We start from the raw sequence: 18,972 nt of genomic DNA, 5'->3' as shown, positions 1-18,972 counted from the left end.
GGGGAGAGAGTGGAGATTGCAAAGCGATCCATCCAGCACTCACCTTGCAGCTGTGGCGCCTGACCTGCGGGGTGGGCTTGGCTTCTTGCTCCAGGTATTGTGACCTGGTGCATGGGGTTGCAGGGCTAATCAGATTTGGCCCAGCTGCCCCTCTGCCCCATCATGACAGAGGGGCATCCAACCCAAATTTGAGTGAGAGGTGATGTGACCCCATGCGCCAGGTTGCAATGCCGCTCGCTCCATTTTGGCCTGGCTGCCCCTTTGTCATGATGGGGCAGAGGGACAGCTGGGCCAAACCTGAGTGCCTCTGCAACTCCTTGCACCAGGTTGCAATGCCTGGAGTCCCAGTCCCAGCCCAAGGGACAGGAGCTGACGGAGTCATCAGTTTGGTGTGAGGTTTTTTTTTGTATTCCCCCAAAATGGGGGGCGTTCTACTAAGAAGTGACTGCCCCAAATCCATGCGCCGCTCCTGGTCTGTCTGAGGTCACTGCAGAGAAGGCACTATTAGTGGACGTGGCACATAGATAAATGGTTGAGCAGTTTAAGATTCTTGGTTTCCAGCTGTGTGGCTCTGGTGTTAACCCCTGCTATGGGACCAGCACATTCTCTTAGAGCAGATGGGTGGTTTTGTGGTTATGACAGTGACCTGGCATATAGGCGATAAGGATTCAATGCTTAGCTCTGCCAGAATGATACAAGAACTTGCATAGAATAAAACAGACTCCTCCACATTGTCTGCTTCTGTGAGATGGTCCAAAGCCCAGTCGGGACTAGAACCAAGGATAGTCTCTGAGGTAACTGTAGAAAGACCCTGGGATAAGCAGGAGTAAAGTCCACTGAAGTAAGTGAGAACTGCATCTTTTTTGTGCCTCCTCGGCCTCCAGGGGATATGGGTCTGTTACAGTTCTCAGCTTGACAGCCTGCCTCTTTAGCTCAAGCTAGAGCAGCCCATGCTTTTAACTCTACAGGTCTGTGGTGTGTTGGCCAAGATGGTGGCTGTCACCCCAGAGATGAATGGGCCCTAAGGTAGTAGAGGTGACATGTCAGAGCTCAGCCCACTGTTCCACATGTACCCTCATCATTCCTTCCCCCCAAGTTATTTTCTTGCCTATAAAGCCTTTCCTGTTTCCCCACTCGTGTTCTGGATCCTTGTGTCTTGAATCCTGAAGTTCTGGCCAAGCAGACCTTTCCTCATTGCTGCTGCTGTGCGGCTTTTCCTCTGGTGTAATACCTATGTACGTACGTACATACATAAGAGTTCATAATTGCCATTGCATTGCTACCTTCCTTGCAGAAATGATAGGATTGCTCCACAGAGCTGTCTGGGGTTTATGCATAGCTGGCATGGACCAAAGAGACCTGATCAATCTTTCTTAAAAGTTTAATCTTCTTGCTGTTACTGTCTCTATTGCACTGAAACCATGGTCTCTTCAAAACAAAACACACGAGATTTTCCCCCGGCATCAGTTTCTCTAGGAGCCATTTACACTACTGAAGTTAATTAACCAGGCTAGGGGAGGCTATATTTTAGAAATTGAAGCACAGTTCTGCCGCTCATGAATCTGTGCATCCTCACTGCAGAAAAGCATGTGGCAGCCCCAGCCCCACTGAATGCTGCTCAAACCTATGTTCACGGTGTGTACGTGTGTTGCGGTTGGGGAGGGGTGCAGGCGAGAAGAGACTCCCTTCATCAGAACAATTTCTATCTCCTGGCAGAGGAAAGAGGGAAAGCCAGAGCCGCAGGGCCCCTCCTTTTTGGTGAGGGCAGCAGAGAGATGGTGAGCCCATGTTTCAGGTTTGAGGAGACCCACAGCCTGAGACTTCATCTGCTCGGTGACCGGGAGACAGGCCACTCACACATGTGCATGCAGATGTCCCTTTCTGTTCCCCACCAGGCTTATGTACAGCCCGAATCCTTGGCTGGTCTCCTCTACCCCCACGCCTAGACTCTCTCTTTACTTGGTTCCCCTTCTGTTCACATACCTCAGGTGAATCTCTGCCCCCTTCTCCATGACCTCCTTTTGGAGTATAAGGAGCCGAGAGAGCCTTTTTCCCTTGTCCACGTAAGGAGCATTGGCTGGCTACCTCCCCTCCTGCTGCCCCTTTCCAGCCATCAGCCCCACCCACATGAGGTATGGTTTTCTACATGCAGGATTTCCCTTAGCAGTGTATTTGCTAGCAAGGTCCATTCTGATCTGAATTCTGTTGCCCTTCAAGGCTTTACCTGTGGAGTGTGGGGGAGTAGGCCTGTAGTCCTCCCAAAGAATGAAGATAGGGAAATGGACCAACACTGAGGAGAACAGAAGGGGGGTCAAGGAGCCAATGGGGTGGTCCCTGGGCTGCCAGCTGAGGTAGTACTGATGGGGAGATCCAGTTTTGGAGGGGGGAAATGGAGGGGAATCTGGGCCTGAGAGGGTATAGCTGGAGCATGGAGGATGAGCCAAAGCTTAGGTGGAAAGGGATTATTTCATAAACCTGTCCGTGAGAAATAGGATCCTCAACGGGGGAGTCTTTCCTCCCTCAGCCAGGGATGTGAGGTACCTAACGGGGTCGTAAGCAGGAAAATGCTGCCTAAGAGACAGGGTACCTGTGTAGAAGTGTCTCTTCTCCCCTTGCTCGGGGATGGGGATGGAACTCTTCTCTTTCATGGGGAGATAGAGTTCTTAACTAATACAGTTGTTGCCAGTCCAACTGTTACCTAGACAATTCTTCTCAAACCACGTTAGACCAGGGCAGTAACTAGACCATCGCATAATTTTATAGCACAGATTGTGACCATGGACATTTGTTATGACCACTGGCATGCACATACAAGAACGCCTCCCTCAATGTAGAGAGGAATATGCAACAGCCTTTGCCTCTTGAGCTATGGTTCCCATACACTTCACTCCAACTCACTGGTTTAGATAAAGCAAAAACAAGTTTATTAACTACAAAAGATAGATTTTAAGTGATTATAAGTGATAGCAAACAGATCAAAGCAGATTACTTAGCAAATAAACAAAAAATGCAAACTAAGCTTAATATACTGAATAGGGTGAAAATCTCCTAATTCATATCCAATCTATGAGATAGTACAAGCAGGCTGCACATTCTTAAGGGGCAAGCTGCCCTTACTTTACAGCTTGGAATCCCCAGGTGTTTCATTCACAGGCTAGAAATCCCTGTAACCTAGGTCCTGCATTTCCCCTGGTTCAGACTTTGTTCCTCGGGTGTTTCTAGAAGTCTTTTTTGTGGGGACCCCACAATGATGTCCCTCCCTGCCTTACATAGCTTTTGCTCAGGGCAGGAACCCTTTGTTCCAAAGCTTGGTTCCCAGACCAGCCTGTGGAAAAATACTGACATCCCAAGATGGAGTCCAGAGATGTGGTCTGATCACATGTCCTTGTAGATTCATAGCAGCCATTACTTACAGGCTGTTTGGAGCGTTCACAGGAAGGATCACCAGGTGGGAGATAAGCTTCTCCTAAGGCCTGTTGTTTTTTCCTAATGGCCAATTGTCCTGATTAAGCCCTTCCTCACCCAGCTATCTAGACTGAAAGAATCTTGTCTAGTGGGTGTTACCCAGGTGTAACTACATTTGAAATACAGATACATAGTCAATACTCATAACTTCAGAAACAAAAATGAGACATGCCTACAAATAGGATAATCATATTCAGCAAATCATAACTTTTCCAATTACACTTCCCATGACTTATCTTGCATAAAATGCATCATAATTACGTCATAATCATCATAATATCACTGTGAAGAATATGGGGTGCAGGGTCAAAATAGCTGAAACATTAGAAGCCACAACTCAAGGCCTGGACTATCATGGCAGTCCTGAGTAGAAAGTAAGCCATGAGGCCCAAGGGGTTTTCCTGAAGACTGACTGCAATTGCAGGAGCTGGGGGCATGATCTGTGTATGTGTTTGGAAGGAAATAGACAGCGGGGAGAAAGAAAGCAGACAGCAAGAGAAGCAATGGCCCCTGGAGGAAACTGAGGCAGAGCTTCTCTTGGTAACAGCCCTTATTCGAAAGGCTGACTTACATTTCTGAACAAGGAAACTGCCTCCATACTGTGTTCAGGGGAACAGGACTTCTCCTAATGGAAATAACCTGGCAAGGTCCCAAATATTGGCCAACTGCTCGGGCCAAGGGGCAATAACATTAACCAGTCCGTTTTTCACACTGCCTTTATCCTGTCTCTTTTCCCACTCGGGTATTCCCCACAGCATTCCAAACTGGGTTGTTGCTTATTTGGCTGGCATTGCAGATGCAGTCACCATTGAAATTCCAGCCTGAAATCTACGAAGAAGCCAGGAACAGGAAATTATAAGGGTCTCCTTCCCAGGTGTCAAATGACAATGAAGACCTATTTATTCAGGAGGAAATTATTCAGGAGGTATAAAACGGGTGTGTGTACTGTAGCAGGGTTGATTACAGCTGAGATTGTGGTAATTATAGTCAGATCACAGATGGTATGTAAGTGTGTTTTGTTTTGTTTTGTTAAATTCAGGTTTGCATGTGTTCATTGTATCATGAACTAAAAAAGAATACAGACCCCCCCACACAAACACACACCATTTCCAAAGCGTTGGAATTAGCACAGAAATACAGACCACAAAGCGAGACTTGTCCCACACTTTAACCCTTTCACTACTGGCTCTTCAAGAATACGTCACCAGCTAAGATTGCAGCTTAAGCAAGAGAATCCAGTCCTCTGTGGCGGAATGACTGCTTTCTCATAACGTATGTGACACCTGGGTAATACAGTGACGCGCACATTACAAATAAATACATGTGTTCTCTGGTTTCCCTTCAACTTTTTAATTGCCTTAGATAACTCGGTAACATGGCATCACTCTAGTAAGCATAGAGAAAGCGGCAAATAATGAGGTAACACTATTTCAGGCATAACTGGAAACTTAACATGGACCTTCACACAAGGCAGATCACCTCTTCTGTGCTGCTGTTGTCCCTCAATAGCATGATTCAGTAACCTCTTTGTAACAAATGACAGCGGGCCCAGGGGTGCATAAGGGTTACAGGGTTCCCCTGGGTCTAGGATTTGCATACTAGTTTGCCGAAGAATGTCCTGTAAGGTCTCTGATGAAAGCCTGTGTTACACTGGTGGTCATACTCATTGACGTATGCATGGAAAATAGGTGAGGAGTTCTGTGTGTGTAGATATACTAAAAATTATGTTCTCTAGGTCTGGGAGTTAAGGCAGGTCACCAAAAAGTGAGCCACATATTCTTGACAGGCAGGCAGAAAGAGATGCTTTTCTCTCTCTCTCTCTCTCTGGCTGGTCGTGTATGCAAAGTGAGTATTGTATGGTTCACAATGGTTGCTCATTCACCGCCTGAGCAAAATGCTGATCAATAGGTTGTGGGCGCTGCAGGAAAAAACAAACCCAGCAGAGGCTATCCTGTTAGGGAGTAGAGACAATGAACTTTTGGAACTATATCTGGGGTGCAGATGAACCCCCCAGTTATCCCTCATCAGGGGAGGCAGGCTCTGAGCTGGCTTGGCCTCGCAAAAGAAGGGTCTCTGCTATCCTGGTTGAAAAACATGGTGAGAAGGACTTTGGGGTGGGTGGTGCCTTATTAGAGAAGAGGGCACCTTGTTAGCTAAGTTTAGGCTCTAGAACAGGGGAGGGCAAACTACAGCCGTGGACTGGATCCGGCCTGTCAGGGCTTTCAATCCAGCCCATGGGACTGCCAGCCCTGTGGCGCAGCAGGGCTAAGGCAGGCTCCCCGCCTGCCATGGCCCTGCGCCACTCCCGAAAGCATCCGGCACCACGTCCCTGCAGCCCCTGGCGGAGTAGGGGGCAGAGGGCTCTGTACGCTGCCCTTGCCTGCAGGCACCGCCCCCTGCAGCTCCCACTGGCTGGGAACAGGGAACTGTGGCCAATGGGAGGTTCAGGGGTGGTACCCACAGTGCATGGCAGAGCCGCCTGCCCCACCCCACCCCCAGGAGCCTCTGCCGGACATGCCGGCCACTTCCAGGAGCAGCTCCCTGCCTGCCTGAGCCCCACTGCATGCCGCTGCCATCCTGGAGCCGCTCAAGGTAAGCAGTGCCGGGCTGGAGCCTGCACCCCAAACCCCTCCTGAACCCTGCATCCAGCACCCCAACCCCCTGCCTTGAGCCCCCTGCTGCACCCCTCCTGCACCCCAGCCCCCTGCCCTGAGCCCCCTCCTGCACTCCACACCCTCTTGCACCCCTGCCCCGAGCCCCCTGCCACACCCCGCACCCTTCCTGCACCCCAACCCCTTGCCCGGAGCTCCTTCCTGCACACCGCACCCCACACTCCTTCCCACACCCTAACCCCCTGCCACAGCCCTACATTCATGGCCCTGCATACAATTTCTCCACCCAGATGTGGCCCTCGGGCCAAAAAGTTTGCCCACTCCTGCTCTAGAATATGTGCTATGACTTTGTTTTATGTGTACTCTTTGTTTCCCATATACCCGTTTGCAACCATATGAATCTCTGTTCTTCGTTAAATAAACTTCATCTTGTTTTCACTATAAACCTATCTAAGTGCCATGTGTTATGCAGAAGCTGTGTTCCAGGCTGTAACTAGTAAGCGGTGCTGTACTGTTCCTTTGGGAACAATGGGTTTGGTAATGCTGTAAGTGCCCAGTGAAGAAGGGGCTGGACGCTACTGGGAATGCTCGGAGAACTCGGGGTGGGAGTGAGCCTATCGCTAACCCATCAGAGGCCTGCGGAAGCCTGGAGGGAAGTTCTTGTGTTGCCTGTGGCAGGTACAGACTCGACTTCTTTATGCTAAGGGCAGGTGGTAGAGAGGTGCCTCACAGTCTTGGGTACTGCAAGGAACATGACACATTGTCACTGCGCTGAATGTATCTGCTCCATTCAGCAGCACACGGGGTACATCTTACCTGGACATTCCTGGAACGGCCAGCACTGCTCATATCGTTCATAGTGAGGAAGAGCAGGGACTGGAGGTCCAGCATTTCAGCTGACCAGACAGATTTTTCTCAAGAGTGGACCAGCTCTTCAGAGTACCCAGTTTAGGGCTAGATCCTCAGCTGGTGTAAATCAGCATATCTCCATTGCCTGTAATGGAGTTATACCATTTTATACTGGTGGCAATGGTTACAGGCATTCTTATTTAGTGTCAGACTAAAAATCCATGTCCCTTCATCTCCAGCGATCTACCCTGACAGCTTCCCCCTAGTTTCTTTCTTCCCTCTTGTTGCTTTTACTGCTTCTTAAGAGAACCAAAGAAGGGGTTAAAGAAAGCCGAGAACAATATGTGCTGTCAGAAAGACGTTGATCTACTGTTGCATCTGCCTGACTGTTCTTTTAACTGGGGCAGCAGGCAGGCAGTCTGGCATGAAAGCAGTAGGGACTTTGGGAGAGAATGGGAGGAGGGGGAAAAAAGACATCACAGAGTAAAACTGAGACAGCAAACAGCCCACTAAGCAATAAAAGAAAATCAAAGCAAAGGCTGAGAGCTTTTTTTTGTGGTTGAAACAAACTTTCTCTTCTGACTTGAATCAACCATGACAAACTTCTTCTCCAAAGATCTGAGCTGGTATCCAGGAAATGGTGCACTTAACACCACCCTCCATTATTAGGGGCCGGATTTAGATACCCTTACTCATACTTGAGTAACATTTTATTCCATTAACGTCAGTGGGATAATAGATTGACTAGTTCTGGTTTGTTTAAAAGGGGAAAGGAGTTAATTCTCCCTCTGCAATTTTCTGGCTTTGTCAGACGCACATTCTTTTTCCCTACCTACCGGTCCACCTGAAATCATTTGGCTAGCAGAAAACAGTATTACAGACTTTGTAGTACGGAATGCTGCAACCACCGATTTTGCAAAAAAACGAATATGTGTGTACCCATCTCCGCAGTGTAAATTCATCAGGCCTCATATATCTTCATCTTTGAGGTATAAACATGCCTGGATAACTGAGCATTGATTGCCAAGGGAAAAGAAAGGACAGGAGCTAGCCATCTCGTAACTAGTACTCTGGTTCTGCGGATGTCCATTTCCAATGTATTCGTTGCGTTAGGAGTGTTCTAAAGAGTGCTCTTTGGTGAGTGATGGGCTGACTTTCCTGTGTAATGTATTCTCAGCGATGCTGTCTGTCCTGTAGCCCGGCGAGAAAAGAAATAGAGGCCAAAATTTTCACATTTGGGTGCCTAATATGAGATTCCTACATCCATACTGAGGCACGTCAATAAGAGGTGCTGGATAACCATAGCTCTCACTGAAGTGAGTGGGCTTTCTGAACTTTAGATAATCCCGGTTTTGAAACTTCGGCTTTTGCTCAAATCAAACATTCCATATGACAATTAATTTTTTATGGATGGTGCAGAAATAGTGATAATGTTGTATATAAGTTAGTGTATGTCATATCTCCAGAAAAATTCTGAACTAGATCCTTCATTGGTGTAAACCACTGAAGTCAATGGCGTGAGGCTGACTTACACCAGTGGAGGATCTGGCCCTATATAGCTACAATATAACATCATTCTGGTCCTACTTTGAAGAGTACTGAGAGCCCACAACTCTCAATGAAAACCATGAGCACTATGGGTATTTAGCATCTCTAAGGATCACTCTCCAGGGCTTTTCTAGGCAGGTCATGGTATGTATTACCTGCAGGCTGATAGGGATCTGCCCCCATTATCATCCAAAAACAATGGGAAAGGTAGAAAGATGAAACCGAGAATCCTACCCAAGTGAAGGGCCTGTCTGCTGGAAGTGAGCACCACGCAGGCTCAGGAAATCCTGTTAATGGGGCTGGGGCCCTGCCAACCTCTAACAGCTGCTTCCAGTTCCGTCCTTTATGGTGTGGAAGGATTTGGAGATATTTATTCCTCCAAATATTATTGCATGTTTATATACCTGCCCTACTGAGATTTCCAAAATGGAGCAGGAAGTGGGGGGTGTTAATTTAACAAATGTTCTGAGACAAGTTGATCACATCCAAAATTCCCATCTTTTTGACATAGACCTTTCTATACCACAAGTGCTCTAAGCCCTGTCTTCCCTCTAGCCTCCTCCTGTGCCAAGAAACCATTTTTGAACAAGATTTTGAAACTCCCCCGCCGTCTCCTGATCTATTTAACATCCTGATTAATACCTTCGCAGCTAGGAAGCCAATGTTCACTTACCAGGGTGATGCTGCCTTCAGATATCTAGTATGCCACTGAAATAAACGATGGATGGTTTTCCCATGTCTTTCAGGCTGGAACAAGAAATAGAGAAGCTAGAAAGTGAAGAATCCCAGATATCTGCCAAAGAGCAAATCATCTTGGAGAAACTAAAGGAGACAGAGAAATCCTTTGAGGACTTTCAAAAGGTACAAAAAAAGATTCAGTCTCAAAGAGAGTGAAGCCAAGATGTAATGCTGATTGAAAGCAGCGTTTGCAGTGTTATGTGCCTTTGCACAGCAGGAGAATAGCTGTGGAGAGTCTAATAAGAAGTGGACTGAGCAAGATCAAAAAAACTCCAGTGCTTTCAAACCCAACTATCTAGGGCAGGTTATTTTGCTACTCACCGGCCTTTCCAAAGACTGCTGGACTTCCTAGGCTTTTTTAGGGTGTGCCATTGGTTTTTGGGGAGCGGTGGGGGTCTCTCCATTTCACTGGAGTGAAAGTGCAGGAATCCTGCAGCCATACTTAAGGAGACAGCAGCCAGATAATAAAAAGTCTGGTTGGAGAGAAATGCCCCCCTCAGCCAGTCCAGAAGTGCACCCGTACATAGACAATCTCTCCTATAGCAGCTGAGTATGTATGCTTCCCTTCCTTGGGCTCACTCCATTGTGGTATCCTCCTGCTGAGGGTCCAGACCACATTCCACACTCTTGAATATTGCTTCTTATCTTGACCAGCAGGTGCTCTCATGTCAATGGCACTAGGTATCCCCTTCCTCTTACCACCCAGCTACCCTCAAGGTGCAGCTGCTCTTCACACTTCTGTTGGCAGTGGGTAGACTATGTACACACGTAGCCCCCCAGCATTGGTGTGAATAGCAGTGTAGCTGGCAACACACGGCATAGGTGAGGAAAGTCACACCTGAAGGGTGTGGGTACATATGAGAGTACATACGCTGCACAACTCTCTATTCACCCAAGCCATAACTCCTTGTTTACACTGCTGGATTTAACAGCGTGGTGTCCCAGGGGTGGAGCTCTTCCCCACTGCAGGGAAAGACTGCGATGGTGGGGGAAAGGCTCTGGAAGGGGCTGCGTCTTTTCCCCGCTGCCTCCCGCCTGCCTGAGTCTTTCTCATATTGCTACACATGGCCTGCTTTTCACCGCAGCGTGTAGCTACACATTCCCTATCTGCTGCTGCTATCGGTGTGTAGACATACAGCCTTAGAGCTCGGTAGTTCTCTCCCACTTTATAAGCCTCAAAGAGGCACACAGCAAACCCAAGCTAATTCTAGAGTAAAAACTTGGAGACTTCACATCACATGAAGGCGTAACTGATCCCCATATTTGTGTCTTTACAGAGCTTCTCACACCAGGATGGTGGTAAGTGCCTCTACACCATTCCATATATCTACAGTTTTAACTGGTGATGTGTGATAACAATTTGTTGCTAAGTGTTACAGGGTGGGGATAATTGTTTTTATGATTTGTTAGATGTGGTTGCGTTTTTTTTTTTTTTTTTTTTTTGCTTTGTTATTACTGTGGCATCCCCACAAATTGCACTACTGCTGTACACTGTGCTTTGCCATGCATTTGTGTAAATAGTCGTGGCGGGGGGACAAATTCTCCTCTGTGACATCAGTGTAACCCAGAGAAACTCCATTAACTTTAAATATGGTGGCTGATCTTTATGTCCATCATTTCCAGAGTGTTTTTCCGTAGAAGAACCTTTATTTTTTGGTAGCACAGACTGCTGTAGGACTCAAGAATGATGTTTCTTACAAATTCTATGTGATCCCCATTCTAAGATGTTAAAAAGTGTGCAAAAGAAACACCGGATGTGTCTGGTTGTAATTAGGGCAGTGGGGTTTACATAGGCCCGGCTGGATGGGGTTTCATTGGTGCTGATGTAGATCTGTTCCATCCAAGCCCAATGCCGTCAGTGTTCTCTGCCATGCTTTCTTAATATGCCTTTCGCTTTGCCATTCAAATATCACCCTAGAATTGCTTTTCCATCTGCCTCCTGCATCATCCTTGACCATCTCACTGACTGGAAATAACATTAGCTGAAGCACAAGGACATTTCGAGAAGACCGTGATCCCAGTGGCTATTCGGAGCTAGATCACATAAACAGAAACCTTCAGACAACCTGTCACAAAAATGTCACCTAGCCCCAAATGGCCAAATCATATGTAATTCACATACTGGCCTTTCTTTTAACTCATGCTTGCTGTCAGCAAGAGGCTAGGCCTCCAAAGAAGGGGGCCATGGCCCTCCCACATTTTACTGGCTGTAAGGACAAATGATGGGGGGAGGGAGTAGGGAGGAGCGGGGGCGGGGTCTTGGGGAGAACAGGTGGCATTGGGGAGAAGACGGTTCAGGCACCTGTGGGCCCCCTCCCACCCCTTTTAGGGCACTTCTGCTGCTCCTGTCCAGGTCATGACGTGTAGGCCTGTAGGGCGGGCTGGAAAGCAGTCTCCCTCCTGTGAAAAGTTTCAGAGTTTTTAAAAATGTTCATCCCAAATTGGGACAAATTTGGTCAAAAATGCAAAAATGCTCATGGGAGAGAGAGACTGGTACGTTCAGGTTCAGGAGAACCTCGATGGAATTTTTCGGCATGCTCCATGGGCTGCCCACTGCCCGACTCCTGAGGGACCCTGGCTGCCTGCTGAGTCCGGCTGCTGGGAAGCCCAGACTCTCGGGTCGACCTCCAGGTGGGCTGCTGAGGAGCCTTGAAGCCCTGCCTCCATGGCAACCGAGCTGGCAGTCTGCCTGGGCTGCTGAGGAGTAGGAGAGCTTGCGGGAGGCAGGTGGGCAGGAAGGCAAGCTGACAGGAAACAAGGCAAGTTTCTGTCAGGTGCCTGGTGTCACTTTTCAGTGGTGCCTAAGCTCGGGATCAGGCCCTAATTAACATGAGTAAGTACTTCTGGTTAGGAATGGAGAAACTGACTTGACTGTCTTAAGAACCTACTCCAAACCTCAACCAAATACTTCCAGTCTTCAGCCAAAGTTTCTCTGGACTTGTTTGGCAACCAGGTTTTCTAACGAGCTTCCCTCAGCTGGAAAAGAAACACTGCCAGCGTGAGTAGCTTTTCTTGTAGTAGTTTGGTTCTTTTGCATCTGATTCAATAGTATGTAAACTACTACTAATAAACTAGTCTGTGTTGCTCTGTTCTGACTTTAAACTAACCAGCCCGCCCATCCCCATGCTCTATAAAATACCCAAGCAGACCAGCGTCCTCCATTTGTATTTTTTATTATTAATATTCACTGCATCCGATGAAGTGGGCATTCACCCACGAAAGCTTATGCTCCAATACATCTGTTAGTCTTAAAGGTGCCACAGGACTCTCTGTTGCTTTTATTATTCACTGGGCATCATTGCTGGATGGATTCTCCTTCTCTTGACAACTTCAAATGAAGACATTCCGGAAGAGATGTTTTGAGCAAATACAAGTCATTGGGCTCAGTGCAGGAGTAGCTGGGTGTGATTCTAAGGCCTGCGCTATGCAGGAAGTGAGACTGGATGATCTAATAGTCCATCATGCCTTAAAGTCTATGAATTATAAATCACTGTACTATATGCTGTACATAAACAGATGAAGGCACCATCCTTGCCCATAGGTGCTAGATTACACTGAAAGGCTGAGGAGAAAAAGGTCATCAGATGTGTTTCCAGAGTAAGGGATAGCATGGAGGAAAGATGAGAAAACCTGGGGGGTGTGGAAATACAGAAGGGACATTTAGGCTCCAGTTGTAGAAAGGCCTACGCTGATGTCTAACTTTACTCACGTGAGTAGTCCCATTGAGCTCAGTGTGATTACTCACAGTCCACAGAGGTAAGCTCATGAGCTGTGTCCTAAATGCCTTTGTAAAACTGATCCTAAGTGTCTCAGTGTAGGCAACCCCAGTTATAAAATGGTGGCCGGGGTATTTTCCGGGGTTATCATAGCACCCTCACTAGTGGCGCTTCTCGAGGATCCAAAAGTGACTTCCCCTTTCATTAAAGTTTACCTGCATCTTGAGGCTAACTTTCCTCCCAAGTTAGCAAGAAGCAGGATTTCACAGAGGTTGACAGGAACGTCCAAATCCAATGCAAACTAAAACTAAGCTTTTATAATATAAATAGATAATCAGAGCAAAAATACAGCTGATGAGATGTGTGTCTACCATCATCGTAACCACTTCACTTGTATGTTATATTGCTGCCCCTCGCCCTTCATCTGTTCCTTGTCCTTAAATTATAAACTCTTCAGGGCAAGGACCAGGGCTTTCTATACATGATATCACGAATGAACCGTTAAGCCTCTTGTGTTCTGCTCTCCCAGAGAAAGTCCATGTTGCAAGCCCACCACATGGATGATTGGGAGGCATTGTTTGACCAAAGATCAGTGTTTGGCAAAAAAATTAATAATCTTTTTTCTTTCTGCCGTCTGAACTGGAGACAAGTTAGTAAGCATAAACTATAGCTGATCTCAGTAGGAAGAAACGGGCAGGTAGCCAATCGGGAGCTGTCTCGTTATGTAAATTTTTAAACATCTTTCAGAAGAAATAGGAAGAGCTGAATCACTGCAGACCAACCATCTCTCTGACCATCACCACTACCAGACCCCTCAGAGGAAAGTGCGAGGAAACCTGTGATGGACAATGAAGGAATAACCTGCTAAAGCACAGAGCCGAGTGCACCATCTAGCACTCATGACCCTCATGTCAATTGCTGACACTCCCTGAAGGACCTGGAGTCATAGAGGGACCAGCAGATCATCTAGTCTGATCTCCTGTACGGCACAGGCCACCAACACCCACACTAAGGCCGCCCGAAATCAGACAAAAGCATTACAGCCCTGAGGAGACACAACTATTATGTGCCACGGGCCACAACAAGAGGGGCTGAAGTGCTCCAATGCTTAAGGCCCATGAACTGGCAGGACGTTGATTAAGTGAGATACGCCCAGAGGATCCAGGCAAGTGCCCCACGCTGTAGAGTCCATAAACCAGCGAATAAATTGCTCTGTGCTCATGTTTCTTCTATCTGAGACACTGGTTGTTGAGCATCTTCCTTTTCATTCAAACAGCAGAAAAGTGACTATATAAAAATGACTCATGGAGCCAAGAGAAGTCAGGTTGAATTGGAAGATGGAAAAAGACATCATTTTTATTTCTAAATGACCATTTTTGAACTCGAAGTCAATGAGGCAAATAAACAGCACTCCCACGTTGTCCCTTGCCACAGCGTAACTGCACTTTGACTGACTGCTTCGGATCACCCGGTGAGAGGACGCCGAATAGAAATGACTAGGCTGGGGACGGCAGGCCTGTCACATGCTGACTCTTACATTGTCATAGTACAGCCAGCTCGCAGCGTATCAGTGCCCTGGCGGCACATCACAGACAAAGAGCTGACAAGCCTTTCATTTAAACATGGCATGTGATGTGCTACAAAAAGCATCCGCTATCCCTGCACAATGCTGCAATGGACATTGGAGAGACAGTATAGAGCTGGGCTGTATGTATACTGTGTTTCCATCACTCTCGGTTAGGCTAGGATTACAGAGAGCAATTACTAAGTATAAACCACGTTCAGATCTGGTGTGACTCCTTGGATTGGGGGCTGCTGGAAGCGGCGGCCAGTACGTCCCTCGGCCCATGCCACTTCCCATAGCCCCCATTGACCTGGAGCAGCGAACCGTGGCCAGTAGGAGCCACGATCAGCCGGACCTGCAGACGGGGCAGGTAAACAAACCAGCCCGGCCCCCCAGGGGCTTTCCCTACACAAGCGGTGACCCCAGTTTGAGAAACACTGCCCTAGAGAGATTTACTGTCGGAGAAGGAATTGCAACGCAGATGCCCTGGTTCCCAGTTTTCTGTTCCAAATAGACCCTCCATAGTCTGGTTGAATAACTATTTATTGGATTTCCATTGCTTCCAGAACAATCTGCTTCATGTTCTGGCACGTAGGAAAGAGCCAGCCATTCTGCATGTGGAAAACGGATTTCAGAAACTTGCTGATGCAGATTCCCAGAATAACTGCACAAAGGAATGGTACCCGTGTCTCACCAAAGGCAAGAAACCTTGTAAAAGAGAGAGCAGCTGTTACTGTCCATTGCTCAGTGAGCTGTGTCCTAAATAATTGTTTCTCTCAGGCCTTATTGCAGCAAAACAAAAAAGCTTTCAGACGGCACTATGCATTTAAACCAAAAAGCCCCATTCCGGAGGCTTACGTTTGCCTACTGAGGTGTGAAATAAAGAATATTTCCCAAACCCAGCTCTTGCTTTCAAAGGCACTGGGTACAAATCGCATATATGTGTTTCCATGAGGAATGTGGGTTCTGTAGTGGTGACAGATGCTGGATTGGCAGCGTTAGATAATACCTTTCTCCATTTACACCCACAACGGATACAGCATGAGCAGTGGCAATGGAAGTTTCCTCACTCAATTAAGGTGCCGCAGCCGAGAGCTGGAGGAAGACTTCTAGGCTGTCACCTCCGTAATACTCGCCCAAGATTGTAATTCACCACTTGTGCAGCTTTACTGATGGTACCAGTGATGGAGGCTCTAGTGTAGACCAGGCTGAGACCCTTTTACCACCATGTCCTGACTTTCCTAGCACAGACACCGCTTCAGAGATCAGAGCATAATTCAGCCTTGAGACCCCTTTTCTGCTTCACCTTTTTACTGAGACTACCAACAACTATGATGGTGGGTTTTGTGAGGTGCACGTTTGCTCACAAAGAAATAGATGAAGCAGCCACCAAATGAATTCTTAAGCCTGATTTCTCCCCCTCCTGCCTGGATCCACACACAGACAAACACTGCAGAGACCTTCCCATCTCTTCTGTTTACAAGCTGTGGGAGAGATCAAAGCAGGCAGATTTTTTTTCCCCTCCAGTATTTATTGTTTTAACAAGACTAGTATACACCAGACTTAGAAGAAACAACATCATCTATATTTTTTAACCCCAAGGACTGGAAGATTTGTGTTTTGAGAGAACAGAGAATACAGAATCTCTTATTTACCATAAAATTTGGTGAATATCAGATTTTTGCTAAAACCTATCAGGGTGGCAGAGAAAATTGCCTTGACTTGCTCCTGAGCTTCTCTCAGAAGGATGGTCCAGTGATTAGGATGATAGTCTGGGGCTCGGTAGACCTGGGTTCATTTCCCTACTCTGACACAGTCTTCCTGTCTGACCATGACCAAGTCACTTAGTCTCACACTGTCTCATTGCCTCAGCTATAAAATGGGGATAGTATCACTTTCCTAGCTCCCAAAGGTGCTATGAGTATAAATACATTAAAGACTGTGAGGCACTCAGATATTACTTCAAGGAAGGGCTATTTAAGTACCTCAGATAAATAGAACTTGTCACCAGAGAAGGTGGAAAGTTCCACAATGTACAGACCAAAGTGGACCATTCTGATTGAAATAAACCAGGATCAAGAAGTTATCATGAAATATATAATGCCAAACATCTTGCAGTACAAAGTGAGATTGAAAATCAGGGATCCCAGGAAACAGTCTCTATATGTTACATTTCAGTGGTGAGGGTGGGTAAATGTACCATGCCTTAGATAAGCTTAATTTTTTTATCAGAGGCTATGAGGGAGGCACATTTCTGACTGGAGATCGCAATAAAGACATAATTCTCTGTCTCTGTAATTGAGATCCATGGGGCCCTCACTCCAGGATGGCTATACATATTGTTCCCTGGGGGACTAGGAATCACTAGACTATAGGATTTCAGGGGATCAATGCAGCGATCGGCAGAGTGAGACAAACAGCTGTGCCTGGAAATATGGAGTCGATTTAACAAACCGCAGGAAATACACCTTGTGACCATAATTCAGTGTTGCTTCAGGAATCAAAATATGGTCTTTCTTCTTCTGCCTAGCATGCAAACATCTTGAATAATTACTTTGTCTTGTGTGCTTAAACCCAGAAACAAGTTCCTAGAGCAGGAGACTGAGAGCTTCTGACTCTGCCATTGGCTGCTAGCATGACCTTGGGCAAGTCACTTAACCTATCTGTGTGTAATTTAGGAATCTGTAAGTATTTCCCTTAGTCTACCTCCCAGCAGCGCTGTTGTGAGGCTTAGTCAATATTTGTTGACCACTTTCAAGTCCCATTTCAACAAGATCCTGAAGCATGTGCCCAACTGTAAGCATGTGAGTAGTTCTACTAAAGTTAATGCTTAAAGTTAGGCTCTTGTTGACTCAGGGCCAGAGGGCTTTGGATGAAATGTGGCACTGTGGAACTGCAAGGTATTATATTCCCACCGAATGTCAAGTAAACATGGGATCAACCAGCATGGAGACAGTATTTCCCTTACAGGTTAAACTTCAGCCAAATGCCAGCTCACCAACCTATAAAACACAAAATTAATATGACTGATATAAAGGAGCTGGTCTGTCATGCCATTTGATCACTCAGTTACCTCCAGAGTTTTTAAACCTCATTTTATCTGAGTATTTCTCTATAAAACATCCTTTATTCTACCCATTACACGGGGTTCAACATTCATTTGTTGAGGTCACTGACCTGATAAAATCCAGAAGCGCCTGACAAATAGTTTGATGTGTGCAACTGACACAAAGTTTGAGTCATCTGGACATGTTCCCTCCTACCTCAGCTAGTCTACTGAACAGCAATCACATGACTGTGACTTTGCACTTTGTTTACTTTGATCCAATTATCCAGTACAAAGCTCTGATGTCTATTGTTTGGGTTGATAAGTTAACACTCTGCTGTCTAAGCAATGAAGCCACTGGGGCTCATAACATTATCTAACTGTATTTTCTGTTCTCTGACACCAGATGCAGTAAATTACATTTACTCCCAGATCCCCGAACTCCCAACCCTCTATTCACGAACAGCAGAGCCAGTTCCTGGGTGGGACGGACCAAGCAGGGTAACTGGTAAGTCTCAAGGAGATCTGTATTCTATTAGCCAATCCAGCAGACACAAACTTCTGTTTATATATATTAACCTTAATGGGACTGGTGCCCAGATATAGTTTAAGTGCCACATGATTTGTATTCTGTGAACAAGTCAAGGCTCTTTGAACAGCAGTGAGCAATTTCAAAGTCATTTATTTATATATTACGTACTTTGTGAGTCCTAAAAAGTAGCATTGTACACTTGACAGATTTCTTTTTAGTGGAAGCATTCAGCTTGATTCTCTCTCCATCTCTGCTGATGTAAATGTATGGAATCTAGGCCATGATAATAGCACCTTTCCTGCACCCACACAACTTCCATTGAGATGAATGAGACACACACACACACACCAATATGTGCATAAAACCTTACAGAACAGAAAGAAGCTGTTTATTTCAGCACAATGCTTAACTCTTTCGGGGGCAAAAAAAGGTGTTACATGCCTTTGTGTTTTAGGCTGGGGCTACAGAATTTCAGCCTCAATGCGTTTCTAAACTGGAGCAATTTATGAGCAAGATCATAGCTGTTGATTTTACTTATCTTTTCAATATTGTTCTATTCAAAACCATATGCTCCATGCAGTAATGCCAACATGCAGCTCGATACGTCACTGCCATCACAGAGTAGCAATAACGAAAGATGGTACAATGGCATTCCAATTATTTCATGCAGCAAGAGAGTGTATCAATTTGAGGTGCAATCCACAAATGGGGGACCCTTCATTTGGTTGAGCTCCTCTTTGCAGGGCACCCAGAAAGCGCATCCCAGTGCTAAATCTGACCCGCCTTAGACAGAGATTGATACACCCCGTTTGCCTGTGTGTTTCTAGCTCAATTGTGTCAAAAACATGAAAAGAATAGTCTCTGCTTGTGTATTTCTTTGATAACTGGACTCCATGCACTGC

The 18,972-nt window shown here is 46.4% G+C and overlaps 1 protein-coding gene across 15 annotated transcripts in view; it reads left to right on the top strand.

Annotated features, from left to right (window-relative positions):
- Positions 1-18,972, top strand: part of PALM2AKAP2 (PALM2 and AKAP2 fusion) — a 498,698-nt gene that overhangs the window by 259,457 nt on the left and 220,269 nt on the right. For 6 of the 15 annotated variants that reach the window (XM_065550548.1, XM_024109973.3, XM_005292153.5 and 3 more), the window contains exons 4-6: positions 9,221-9,335; positions 10,490-10,511; positions 17,945-18,046. The exons of 3 other annotated variants lie outside the window; for them this stretch is intronic. Coding sequence is in view for 8 of the 12 variants with exons in the window: in XM_024109973.3 (XP_023965741.2) it covers positions 9,221-9,335; positions 10,490-10,511; positions 17,945-18,046 (239 nt within the window). In the remaining 4 variants the exon portion in view is untranslated. Of the gene's footprint in view, positions 1-9,217; positions 9,336-10,489; positions 10,512-17,944; positions 18,047-18,972 lie in introns of those variants that run through there. 6 more of the 15 variants (XM_042850399.2, XM_042850395.2, XM_042850393.2 and 3 more) reach the window with 3 other exon arrangements.

Source organism: Chrysemys picta, chromosome 6 (genome assembly GCF_011386835.1).
Source record: "Chrysemys picta bellii isolate R12L10 chromosome 6, ASM1138683v2, whole genome shotgun sequence".
Lineage (NCBI taxonomy): Eukaryota > Metazoa > Chordata > Testudines > Emydidae > Chrysemys > Chrysemys picta.
The sequence above is the reverse complement of the archived record's forward strand: the minus strand, read 5'-3'. Positions and strand labels throughout refer to the sequence as shown.